Below are 14,427 nucleotides of genomic sequence, written 5' to 3'. Positions count from 1 at the left end.
AATTGAGAGCCATGTGATCTGACCGTGACTAAATAATAAAAATAACTGCCCCAAAGTGCCTTGCTACCAGAGAAAGGAGAGAAAAACAATAATCAATTTGTACTCCCAATGAATGGAAACCAGGGTAGAATATTTTTTAAATGTTTTGTAAACGTTTTGAGTCAAGTGAAAATCCACAGTGATACCTTACCCCTTAGTTCATGCAGGGTTTGCTTGAATTAGTGGACTTGGAAGATCTCAAAACATGGGCCAGTACATACATTGAGAGAAAAGATTGAAGTCTTCAGAAAACAGGAGATGTAACATATGATTAATAAAAAGTTCTTCGAGGACAAAAATTAAAAGTAAAAATACATAGCCTGAAAAACTTTGAACTACTAAACTAGAAATGTTGAAAAGAATATGTCAAAATACTTAAATGTATAGGTACAAAAGTAAAGGAAATTTTTACATGCCAAAAATGAAAATCAAGTATAGAATAAAAAACAAGACTTAAGAACCAGGACAATTAAAAAACATTGTAAGAGAGAGAGAGAGAATGTAGTTCTTAGGCAAACATTGAGAAAAGGAGGTTAAAATTCTTTATCATTTGAGCTATAGAATAATTTATTGGAAAATCAGTGCTAACTCTCAAATACAAGATAAAGAGCAGAATGAGCTACAAAAGGAACTGAAAGAGTAAAGGAAACAATGACCCAAATTACAGTGACTTGAGGAAATGTAAAACAATAAAATGTAAGATGGGGGACGAATTATCTAAAATTACAATGTTTTAATTATATGTTAGTAATACTGTCTTATTCCCAATTATTTATAACCAAGTCACCTGAAATATTTCTTTTTCATTTTTATTTTTTTCCTTTCTTAACTTTCTATTACATAGGAATGAAACAATATTTTATACCTGTATTTAAGTAAAATAGGGTGGCTGAAGGGTAGGATGGGATAATTAAGCATTCATGAGAACCTGGGTTTGATTTTCCAGGATTATAATCTAGCATTCAATAAAAAGATGCAATAAAATTTAATGTGATTTTTTTTCCTATTTAGTCATTCTACCTCTCCTTTTCATTTTCTTCTCTAAGGAGCATGCTACTTTTTGCTTTTATGATGTTACCTTGGGGTGGTAGAATTTTAAAATCTCCATATCTTATTTCCCTGAAAAAATTGAATTTCTGTATTATGTATCATATATAACTCACTAAAACTATTAGTAAAAATGAGTTAAAATAATTAATAATGCTAGTGGAGAAAGGTTACATAAGGAGCATTAATATTGACCACTAAATAGTTTCTTTTCAACATTAAATAAAAATGAAGAAATGATAAGTATTAAGCTTGATAGGTTTTAGTCTAGAAAATTTAAAATCTCTTACCAAAAATAGTATTAAAATTCAGATAATAAATAAATTTCACTTATGTGATAATGGATAATACTTGCCTTGATATTCTTAAAATAATTATAATCAGTAGGAAAAGATCTCAATGAGGAAAAAATGGTCAAAGGACAGACAATATTAGTTCTTAGAAATTGTACAAATGCTCAAAACCCTTATGAAGGATTAAAAGTATGCCTCAAGTGCTAAAGTGCTTGTTTACCAAGTATGAGTTCCTGAATTCAGTCCTCAGTACTGCCAAAAAAAATTATTAAAGTTTGCCAGCATTTCTTGAAAAAGAAAAATAATGTATTTTAACATATCAAATTGACTTTTTACTATTATTGTACTATAAGATTATGAAGAAATAGGAAAACAAACATTCCTCTATTATATATATATATATATATATATATATATATATATATATATATATGTATGTATCTATTTTGGAGTCAATTTTCAAAATACCATAAAAATAAAACATAATTTTAATCCATTCATTTCCATTATAAGAATTTATCCTATAAACTAATCATAGCAATGCTAACGATTTATCTTAAGGAAAGATTGCATATGTTAGAAAAAAACAGATATAATAGAGATGTCCAGAAGTAGTAACAGATAAAATACATTTTTGCTACTGGTTTAAGTATTTAATAAGACAGAAGAGGATATGTTTACTTAAAGGAAGCAAGCAAATTGCCTTATGTAAAATAATGTCTGTCATGGTGACCTTATTTAACATGTCATTAACATGTTATGTATGTATTTCTGTTCATAGTGATCAATAGGAAGAACATAAATTTATACTTATAATTATTATATTGAAATTATGGAAGTGTTCCTTTTTTTTTTTTTTGTCAGTCATAGGGCTTGAACTCTGGGCCTGAACGCTGTCCCTCAGCTCTTCAGCTCAAGACAAGTGTTCTACCACTTGAGCCACAGTGCCACTTCCTGTTCCTTCTTTTTAAAACCATATTTTCCTGGATTTATTTCAAGAAGTTTTAGATGAATACCCCCATCACACACACAAAAATAAAAACTTATTTGCTTTGTGAAAAAGAAAATTGGAATGTATTTTAGTGGATTAAGGTTAGTATTTAGTGGTTAGTGTTAGTATTTTAATAAATCTTTAATTTTCATTAGTCAAAAGGATATTCTTTTTTAGAAAATTTATTACACTCCTGATTCAAGTAGGTAAAAGTCTTGTAAATTCAAAAGTTAAAGCAACCTGACAAAGCTAGTATCTGATTAGACGGGGTTGCTAAGCAGATTTATAATGTTATTTTCTCCAGGAAGTGTCCAAATAAGATATTTCTTGAACTGAATCCATAGAGTATGGTCTTTGTATCAGAGACTTGTGGGAAACAAAGTCATATCATGTAACGGGTTGGTATGCCCATTTTTCTACCTGACATTTTTTTTTCTTGACTCCTACAGCATATATTATGTGTGAGTAGTTTTTTTCTTTAAATGCAAACCGTAGGAAGAAGTTGACCCATCTTTTCCATGGTATTTATACAGTATTCTCAAGCTTCCTCCAAACTTAAAATCATGCACCTCTGTAAGAATTTACATTGATGGAGATCAATAGCGTATTAATTTCTCTGGTAGCTGTAGTTAGATAGCAAAGAAGAGATTCTTCTGAAAACCTAAAGGTCCAATTTAGACATACTGTAGTTTTCACTAGTTCTCTGTAGGAGAGAGATATTTCTGTTTTGATTTTTCTTTCCTGATCAGGAGCAGATGAAAGCTCCAGGCTTGCTTTTCTTGGGGAAAAACAAAAGCTTTGTCTCCATCTAGCCCATAATATCTATAAGTCCTGTGCTTTGTTTGTTTGTTTTAATGGCATTTGACCTGTGTAATCCTAAGTGTTTTTCAAATACAGTCACTGGAAAAACCATAGCTTCCTTCTGTGTATAGATAGTTTTGCTGCTTCCTTCCTAGAACTGAAGGAAACTGGGGGTGGGGACCAGCAACCTTGTGTCTTTGTTGTATGATATATATGATATACTGCTTGAAGGCTGATGTTAGACTAAGGATTTCCAAGTGAGTAGTACATGGATAAATGCTTCATCCTTTGACTTCTATATTAATTAAGGCAACTGTAACTGCTATTATATAGAGACAGTGAGACTTATCAAATTAGTAGTCTCCTGTTCACTTAAAATTGAAAGGAGTATTACCCAGAAGATGATTCTTTTGCAAGCAGTATTAAGAGATCCAGGTAGCTTCTTCCATCTTATCACAGCCTTGTATTTATCACATGGCTGTTTCTAGCTCCCAGAAAAAGCACAGATGGTTGTGTTGAGTGCATTTCTATGTGCCAGACTTTAAAAATAATCCACCTCTTTACTCAGTTAAAAATCACAATCACATGTACTTTTAAGACAGTATGAAATTGTAGTACATCTGTGGACCCAGGGAGAAGTTGGGTGATTACATAGTTTATGTTACTGTTACCAAATACAATAGGGATTAATAGAAAAAGCAAAGGAAGATAAAAAATACTAAGTGTTTGTGACCAACCAATCATACTTTATGAGAAAGTAACTGGAATAAGGAGCTTGTAGTAATTGCCTGACCTTGATAGAGCTAAGTGTTCCAGAAAGCTTTCCTAGAATTTCTAATCTGCATACAAGTGTGAGAGGAGGGAGTTGTTAAATCATCTAAAGTAAATAGAAAAGAACTGTTTTATAATCTATTGGTAGATTACAAACACAAGAGAAAAAGATACAGAATTATTCTACTTTGGAACTCTTGACATCTAGCTAGATCTAGCTTTTGTTCATAATTTTAGATTTTTTTTATGTTAAAGTTTAGTCTGTGTTGGGGTTAAAATTTTTTTTTTTTTGGTGCCACTCTTGGGGATTGAACTCAGGATCTGTGTGTTGTCCCTGAGCTTTTTTACACAAAGCTACCATTCTACCATTTAAGCTAAAGCTCCACTTGTAGCTTTTTGGTGCTTCATTGGAAAGAAGAGTCCCATGGACTTTCTTGCCCTGGCTGGTTTTGGACTGTGATCTTCAGATTTCTGGCTCCTAAATAGCTAGGATTATTGGCATGAGCCACCAACACCCAGCTAAAAACCTTTTTTACAGTAAAAACAACTTTTAAATAATTGTTAATAATTTGAATGCAATAACTCAATATTTTTATATGCTTATATAACTTATGTATTTATGTTTTAGTTTAATATGTAAAATGTTTAAAGCGTAGTCTTGGACTTTAAAAAAAGCTGTGTTAAACTTATTTCTTTCTGTAGATGTAAACTGCTAAAATAATTTTTATGACTCTGTATGTGCTTACAAATATCCTTTCTTATCTAAAAATTACATTATCTCAGACTCCAATGTTTTATGGTATGTTTTTCCCTCCTTTCTTTCCAGGAGAAAAGTTGAAATTATGCACACCCACAGTCTTTTCACTCTTCTTGGAGAAAGACTGATGTTGCATACAAATACTGTGACTGTCACCACATACAACACACTCTATGAGGTAAAATAAAATATGGGATGAAGTTATTTATAACAGAAAACTTCTGCATCTGTACTGAAGTCAGTCATTAGTCTAAAATGAGTTAATTCCAGGAATATCAAAATAAAGATGCATACATGCTTTGCATTTTTATTTTTCAGTATATCCATGTGCAGTTATTTGCCAGTGTTTTTGTGTTAGGTTAAGGTCTCTGTTTCATTAGTACAGAATTGATATTGAGATAAAATGAGGTAAGAACTATTTGTATAAGTGATATTTGGAAACTCTTTAAATCTTATCATTTGAATTTGGCTAAGTCGCTTTCTGAATTCTCATAAATGGCAAGCTATACAACTTTGAGTACCTTCTCTCTTTCCCTCATTCCCTTTTACCCTCTTTTTTCCTCTCCTCTTTTCCTTCCATTTATTTTAATTTAATCTTTAATTTTTTTTACTGTGCTGGGATTAAACTCATAACCTTGCTCTTTCTGAGAAGTGCCCTGCATAAGTTGTTTTAATTTTTCTAATGCTATAAAGTTATTAGAGCATTCATTTATGTTAGCTTAAATTCTTTTAGATCAACCTTAATTTTACTTTCCTGGAAGGGATTTTCAGTGAGTTTAGTTCTTTTCTCTAGTGTTATTGATGTCAGAGTAACAGCACCTGTTTTGTGTAGGTACAAGAAAAAGACATCTATTTTTAAGTGTTAAAAGTGATCATAAGAAATAACCTATGACATGTAAAATGTACATGAAATACAAGTATTGATGTCTATAAAGAGCTTGATTGGAACTCAGCCATAGTTATTTGTTTAGGTGTTCCCTGAGGTTGCTTTTGCACCATGACAAAGCATGTTTGCCATCCTCTCCTGCATGACTGCTTAGACGCACAGCAGGAACCAGGGCAGTGCCATAGCTCAGCAGCATTTCATGTGCCACATACATTTCCAAACTTTATTTATTTTGTAGTACCAGTGAATATATTAGTTCATATCATTTTAAAACAGGTGAAACTGGTTCTAATGACACACTTTCAAGAGACACTGGATTGTGCATTCTTTCCTTGTAGATTTTTTTGGCAAAGCATTGTGTTGGTTATAAAAGGTCATTATAGTCATGCTAATAGATATCCATAGTATTGCTAATTAAGTTAGGAAATACAGATTTCTTCACAAAACTGTTTTTTTTTTGAACCCCAAGATAGGGACACAAGTGGTTTTTTTCTTTCTTGCTGTGGTTTCTAATGCATTTATAAGGTACCATGTGAATTTTTTTTGTTGTTGTTGCTTTGTATGTTTCTCCCCCACAGTATAACCCCTGTTTTCACTTTATTTGATGTCCTTATAATTTACGGAGGGGAAGGGAAAAAACAAAATGTTTAAATAGGGATACAGGTTTACCCATTGTAACAATGAGATGTACAAGACACTATGTTGAAAAAGAAACTTTACAATTTAGGCAGGGGGGTGTAGTTGTGGAGGTGGGAGGGAAGGGATGGTAGGGGGAAAACAAAGGAGGAGGCAACAATGCTTGATAAGAAATGTACTCATTACCTTGCTCATGTAATTGTAACCCCTCTGTACAGTATTTTCATAATAAAAATCTTATTTAAAAAAGGCAGACTATACTCAAGAAAACGTAAGTGTGACACTTAGATTATCGAATTCTAATTAATGTAACTAAAAAAGATTTTTAAAAAACTTAAAGGGGCTAGGTACCCTGGTAGCTCACATTTGCAATCTTAGCTACTCAAGAGGCTGTAATATGAGAATCCTGTTGAAAGCTAGTCCTGTAAGCAAAGTCCATGAAACTCTTTTATCGCCAATAAATTATAAAAAAAAGTTGAAAGTAGAATTCTGGCTCAAGTGCTAAAGCACTAGCCTTGAGCACAGAGACTCAGAGACAGTGTCCAGGTCCAGAGTTCAAGTCCTAGATTTAGCAAAAAACAAACAAACAAAAAGGAAAAAAAAACACTTAAGAGGCATTAAAGAAGGAAGATGATGAGATTTGATAGGGGAAAATGCAAACTTCTCCAGTGTTTCATGTCCCCTCCCCCCATCTCTAGTTCATTTTGTCTTTCTCACTTTCTCCATTTCTCCCTCCCTCTCTCTTCCTTCCTTCCTTCCTTCCTTCCTTCCTTCCTTCCTTCCTTCCTTCCTTCCTTCTTTCATTCTTTTTGGTTCAAGACAGGATCTCTTCCTGCCTCCAGTCTGCTAAGCACTAGAATTCCATGCATGTACACCTAGCAAATTTTTTTCCTTAATTCTGATAGTATATTCTCCTACTAATAGTTGCCATTTTTTATTGGACACTTCTTAGAACAAGCACTTTGGCAAAACCCATGATCTTAACTCTTACAACTGCCCTATAATACTGGTATTTTTTAAAATTTCATTTTATTTTACTTTTTGTCGGTCATGGAGCTTGAACTCTGGGCCTGAATGCTGTCCCTCAGCTCTTCGGCTCAAGGTTTGCATTCTACCACTTGAGCCATTGCACCATTTCCGGTTTTCTGAGTGGTTTATTAGAGATAAGAGTCTCTGGGACTTTCTTGCCCTGGCTGTCAGCCTCCTGAGTAGGTAGGATTACAGGCGTGCGCCACAGGTGCCTAGCTGGATACTGGTATTTTTTATTTGCCCTTAAAAACAGAGCAATTGGAAAACAAACAAACAAACAATCAAACAAAAAACAGAGCAATTAGGCTAGGATGTAGCTCAGTGGCAAAGCACATGCCTGCAAGTGCAGTGTTCTGGATTCACTCCCCAGTACCAAAAAAGAAAAGACAAAAAAACTAGTTAAACAAAAACCAACAGACCAACTGTGATTCATAACACTAATAATTCTTATAAAATAGACAGGTTATGAATACAGTGCCTCTTGATCAATGTCACTCCCTTTAACATTCTCACCCACTCCTGCCACCCCACCCCTTCCCTGCCTCTTCTTAATTTTGGGGTTATATATATTGAATTTTTTTGCCATTTAACAAAGCAGTGTATGTATACAATGCATTTTGATCTGAATTGTCCTTTTAGCATCTTCACTCCCCTTCCAACCACCCATACCTTTATTTTCTCAGTTCTGTGGTGTAAAGTCCATCTTGGGAAGGCGAGGCAGACTCTCCCTCCTCTTGGCTAAGTATGTAGCCAGTACCTACATTACCTAGGTAACTGGCACACCTGGAGGTGACTCCTCTTCCTCCTCCTCTGAAGTAACATCCTGGACCTCTCCCCATCAAGCCTCCCATTGGACCATGGAAGGGTCCTAGGCTCTGAGGTCTATCCACATCCATCTGGGCACACCTGCCAACCCCCCCCCCCAAATCCCTGCCACACCTTCCCTCAGTTTTTTGCTTGATTCTATGGATATTGTCTGCATCTTCAAATCAGACCTCTCTTTAAATCAAAGAGTTTGATCTCAAAGAAGAGAGTGGCATTGGAGAGGATCTGAGGTAGACTGCCAGCAGAGCCATATGCATATTCCACTTTGCACAGCAAGCGGAAGATCTCTCCTTTCTTCATGGTGACCATCCAGATATTCCAGGCCTTGATAACCTGGCCTTTGCCAAGACTAAAAACAAATGGTTCATTTCTGTCATGACTGGAATCAAACTTCTTTTCATTGGACAATTTTCCTTTGTAATGGATGTAAACTTTGTCACCAATCATTGGCATCTCTTCACTATTTCCCACTCTTTTGACAATCTTTAACACTCCTCTGTCTTTTTTGGAGGTAATACCCTCTCCCTGTTCGGCGACTGGCTGCTGGATTTTCTCCAATGTTCTTGGCACCCTCATCAGTAGTTACTGTCTTCTCTAAGTAAGAAACCTTTCACAGTGATAGCTCATTGGCTCTTTTTCTCCAGCAGGTTCGCACACTGTTCACCCTGCAGCCGTCCAGCAGGCCTATGTGCTGGACATGCATTCTTGCCTGCACTCCATTCATTTTTTCTTCTACCCCTGTCCTTTTGGCAAATAATTCTTCAGTGCCTATTATCATAGACACTGTACCAAATAACTCTCCCTGGCATGAGTTAATAATTGTTTTGATTTCTCTTCTTTGTGTATTTGTATTTTCTGTATTTTTAGACTAATCATTTATTAAATTTATAATAAAAATTACGAAATAATATAAAATTGGTTACTCAGTATATGTGCATAAGAATTTACCTTCAGAATTTACCTTCAACCCTGACCTAGTAAATGTTGAACATCCCAAAAGTTCTAAAATGATGAGGAAACATACAGTTCTGTCTAACCAACTTGATAAAAAATAGTAATGGTTAATACAAATGAATTTTTAAGGAATCTTGTTTTTAATGAACTAATTCTAAAAAAAGAAAAGTTAAAGTAAGTATATTAGACCATTTTAAAAGAAATATGGTAAATTATGGCACTGTTATTTAACATATAGTAAAATGGGTCTTCACCTAAGCTTTAATACTACTAACAAACCTAGTTGTATTTTAAGAAAGATATGACAGCTGGACATGGCTTACGTTTATAATCCTAGCTACTTGGGAAACTGAGATTGGGATGATTGCAGTCCTGGAACTTCATCTCAGTGGAAGAAGTTGGGCCTTATGGCATATACCATCATCCTAGCTCAGTAAAAAATGAAAAGTAGGTGGATTGTGATGTAGGTGTACTAGAGCAGGAAGCAAGACATTATCTTAAAAATAAACAGTACACAAAAAAATACTTGGCATCTGCCTAGCAAGTGCAAGGCCCTGAATTTCAAAAATCACAGAACCACCAAAAAGAAGCAAACCAAAAAAGTGACAGGACAGTGAATTTCTATTTCTATGTCACCAAAGCTTGAAGATTTCATAACTTTTCCTAGTGGCAGTGGTTGGAAAAAAAAAAAAGAATTCACATACTAAAGCTACCAGCGCAACCATGTTAATCATGTTCATTTGTTCATTGCAATGATATTTACCATAGCTAAGATATGGAACCAACCCAGATGCCCCTCAGCAGATGAATGGATCAAGGAACACACACACACACACACACACACACACACACACACACACACACTGAAATTCTCTGCTTCCATCAGAAAGAATGACATTGCCCCATTTATAAGGAAATGGAAAGACTTGGACATAATCATACTAAGTGAAGTAAGCCAGACCCAAAGAAACAAATATTATAGACTCCATGGTTTCCCTCACTTGTAATAATTAGTATTTGACTAGGATAGTCCTAGCAGAGGATCACAATAGCTCAATAGCTATATACATGTGACCATATAAGATGATGCTAAGTGAAATGAACTCCAAGATATGGAAATGAGGTTTTTCTTTGTTGTTGTTTTTAATGTTCTATGTGAAGTTATTTCTTTTTTCTTGCCTTTTTCTCTATGGTTTATCCCTTACTGTCACAGTATTTGATTTTGGTACCCTGTGAATTGTATATACGTTTATCTGAATTAGGGAAGGAGAACCACCAAATGGTGAGACAAAGGAGAAAGGGTGAACCAATGTAACATCACCTTGACAATAAAATTAACAGAGCGAAACTTTAAAAACTGAAGACTTGTGTCTTGGGTTTAATTCACCTGTGAGCATTGATTAGGCCCTGCACTCATCAGAAGAATCAGTAGATTGATAATTTATAGAGTTTCAAGCCTCTTTTTCCTTTTTATTTCCTTTTTTTCTTTCTTTTTGAATATTGAAAAATTACCTTAATTTCAAAATAACTACTACACCTTTAGGGAGGCAAAAGATTAAGTACAGAAATAATGATAACTGTCAAACTATAATATTGGTAATTTAGCAGATTGTTTTGAAATCCTGTTGTGATAAAGAGTAGATAATGTGAATAAAATCAAGCTTTAGCAGGGCTTGTCAAACAACATGAAATAAATTATGAAGTAGTAAAATATATCTTCATTATCCTTGAAGCCAAAATATTATGAGAAAAAAACTGCTGTCTTCTAATTTTTCCAAATGTGTTACACATGATAAGGTCTAGAAGAAAACTATAGCCCCTGAGCTAGCCTAAGATTTTCAGTTTATGGCACATAAATTTTAATGTAGTTCTATTTATAAAGTAAAAATTTAGCTCTGGTAAATAATACTGCAATAAACATAGTTGTGCTGGTAGCTTTACTTTGTTCTTGTTTGTGATCATTTGGGTAAATGCCCAAAAGTGGGATTGCTGGGTCATAGGGGAGTTCTATGTGGAGTCTTTTGAGGAACCTCGTTACTACTTTGCAAATTAAGTGAAGTAAGCCAGGCCCAAAGAAACAGAGGTCCCGTGGTTTCCCTAATTTGCAATAACTAGTATATGTCTGAGACAAGCAGAAAGGGTTAGATAAGTTGATGTTAGGCGAAATGAACCCCGAGATAAAGATTTAAATGTTTTTTTTTTCTTTCTTGGGATTGTTTCCAACATATTTATAAGATTATTTCTTTGTTGCTTTGTATGTCCCTCCCCCACAGCATAACCCTTGTTTTCACTGTATTTGATGTTGGTATACTTTGTGGAGGGTAAGGGAAAAAACAAATTGTTTAAATAGAAATACAGGTGGACCCATTGCAACAATGAGATGTACAAGACATTATGTCAAAAAACGAACTTTACAACACTGGGGGGGGGGGAGAAGGGCGGGGCAGTGATGGGGCAGGAGAAGTGGCACTGGAGATGGGAAGGGGAAACAAAGGAGGAGGCAACAATGCTTGCTAAGATATGTACTCATTACCTTGCCCATGTAATTGTAACCCCTCTGTACAGTATTTTCACAATAAAAATTTAAATGTATAATAAAGTCTATATCTACAAATACAATAATTATAAAGTTATCCCTATGCTTAGAATTCATTGTTCTTTACCCAGCCTAATACAATTATCATGATTCCATTTGTCTGTCAGTCAAAATGTGGCTACTGTAAATTGAGACATCCTGTCACTGTTAAATATGCCTTGGATTTCTTGATCATGTCTGGTTTTGAATCCTCCAAATCATTTTGTTTGAGTTAAAGGCAGGGGTTATTTTTCTGTACATATGTCTCACCAAGAACAGTGAAGACCTCAAGATTTATCTTGAGTCTTAGGCTTTCATTAAACTCTCTACTTATATATACCTCATAATTCCTCTCCTCTTTGTAGAAAACTTACATAGAGTTTTTATGACAGTTTATATATTTTATTACTTAATAGGGCCAGTGCATATTCATGTTAATGATGCTAGAAATATACTTCTATTTATTAACTTTATTTTCGTTCTTCAAAAACTTAGCAGAGTGTTGGTTCATACTGGTTGTTACTAAGTGCACACAACGTTTCTGCATATATTTTTATAATGTATAAAATTGTATCAATTTAAATATGTTATAGTTTTGTTTTATAGTTTTTGTTGATAGTAGGTCTTGAACTCAGTACCTGGATGCTGTCCCTGAGTTCTTCAGCTCAAGGGTAGTGCTCTACCACTTGAGCCATAGTGCCACTTCTGGTTTTCTCCTGATCAATTGGAGATAAGAGTCTCATGGACTTTCCTGCCTGAGCTTGCTTTGAACCACAATCCTTAGATCTTAGCTTCCTGAGTAGCTCATGCGTGAACCACTGGTGCCAGGCTGGTAATTTTTTTTTAAAGCATTTTCACATTTAGGGCTTTATTTAATCTTTCTAGCAGATTTATTAGATCAGCACAATAATTATTACCCTCATTGTTAGATGATAAAATAGAATTTTAAAAAGACAACATAAAAACTGATGTTTTGAGGTAAATGTCATTTTCTGTGCAATGCAATTTATTCTCTATTTTGTGGACAAAGTTATTCTGTCATATAGGAATATGATCTGATTTTCTCCCAGCTTGACTTCAGCTATTTTGTGTTTCTTATTAATAACCAAAATTATCTAAGATTCTGTTTGTTGGTTTTTATGGGAAGACTAGTATGAAAAATTCCTAATTAATCATTATTTTGCTATGGTTTTCAAAGAAATTTTATCTCACATTAGTTCCAGTTGACTAATAATACATTTTTTAGTTTTAGAAATGTTGACACTATCCTCCCTCCCTCCCTCGCTCCCTCCCTCCCATCTTCTCTCCCTCCCTCCTTCCCTCCCTCTCTCCTTCCTTCCCTCCCTCCCTCCTTCCTTCCTTCCTTCCTTCCTTCCTTCCTTCCTTCTTTCTTTCCTTCCTTCTTCTCTCTGTCTTTGTACCTCTCTTTCTTTTGGGCCAGTTTTATGCCATGAACTCAGGGCTTGTTGCTATCCCTGAGCTGTTTTGCTCAAGGCTAGTACACTACCACTTGAGACACAGCTCCATTTCTGACTTCTGGTGGTTAATTGGAGATAAGAGTTTCTTGCCAGATTTTCTTTGAACCCTGATCCTTAGAATTCAGCCTTCTGATTAGCTAGGATTACAGGTGTGGAGCCATCAGTACCTGATGGAACTATTTATTTTTGAAGAGTGTGTTCAGTTTTTAACAAAAGTATGGAAATGAGATGATAAGGAGTAATTATATCTGTTAACATTTAATTAATATTAAGCATATTTTTATTTCAATTCAATACCTTAACACATTATACTCCTCACACACATATGTAAATTTCCTATCTTTTTAGTTTGAGCAGAAAAAAGTGCTACTTCTGGATGTTAAAACTGAATAGCAAATTAAATCACTGAACAAAGGTGACAGTTTTGTGAAACGAAGCCTCATTGAGTTTATATGTATTTAAGAGTAGACATAAATGTAGGCTAAAATCTAAAATACAGTGAGCAAACATAGATGCTATTGTTTATGTATTGTTCATTTATCCATTCTGCCATTTAATAGATACTGATTGATTGCTTGTCAGTGTCAAAAAAAACAGTACTAATCACTGGAATGTAACAGAGATGATGTACAAAATCCTGTAGTTGTTTAGCCTATATATTAATGAAAAGTTGGTAAAAGTTTTCAAATTCTGTCTTTACTTGGTTAGATTGTTCTTTATTTTCTTTCTTAAGTAAAATGAAAAAGGAAATCTCAGTAAGTAACAAATGAGCCACATTTTCAGGAAAAGGGTATCCTTTCACACTTCAGTTTTAAGTAGGGACCTTACTATTGACATACTTTCCTTACTTATTTTCTAATTTTTTAAATTAATAATGACACAAGACATCAGATGTATACAATTCATAGCATAAGCAACTATCAAAGATCCACACTGCAAAGGTATTTTAAACATGATACATTCATGGATTATTTAATCTTTTGTAGACATTGGGTATGGTTTTATCTTTTTCTAAAAATAAAATTTGAGGCTTATAGACTTAAAACATTTGCCAGTATGTGGAATCATTACAAAGTTTCTTGAAGAACGTTTCTTTTTATTTGCACTTTCAGATCTTTACATATCTATACAATTTTTAAAATTATTCTCTAAATGAAGTTAAATTCTTTGTCTTTCAGATCTTAACAGAGCAAGTGTGTACTCAGGTTGTCCATAAACCACATCCAGAGCCAGATTCTACAGTGAAAATTCAGAATCCAAGTGAGTAATGGCAGTTCTTTGCTGTTATTTGATAGTTACATGCCATCATTAGAGATTACATCAAACTTTTCTAATACCTTAACTC

The 14,427-nt window shown here is 34.2% G+C and overlaps 1 protein-coding gene across 1 annotated transcript in view; it reads left to right on the top strand.

Annotated features, from left to right (window-relative positions):
* Nbea (neurobeachin) overlaps positions 1-14,427 on the top strand; it is a 546,038-nt gene that overhangs the window by 121,642 nt on the left and 409,969 nt on the right. The window contains exons 18-19 of the mRNA XM_013031451.1: positions 4,769-4,877; positions 14,261-14,342. Of these exons, the coding sequence (XP_012886905.1) occupies positions 4,769-4,877; positions 14,261-14,342 (191 nt within the window). The remainder of the gene's footprint in view (positions 1-4,768; positions 4,878-14,260; positions 14,343-14,427) is intronic.

Source organism: Dipodomys ordii, unplaced genomic scaffold (assembly GCF_000151885.1).
Source record: "Dipodomys ordii isolate 6190 unplaced genomic scaffold, Dord_2.0 Scaffold140, whole genome shotgun sequence".
Classification (NCBI taxonomy): Eukaryota; Metazoa; Chordata; class Mammalia; order Rodentia; family Heteromyidae; genus Dipodomys; species Dipodomys ordii.
This window is presented reverse-complemented; position numbering and strand designations above follow the sequence as displayed.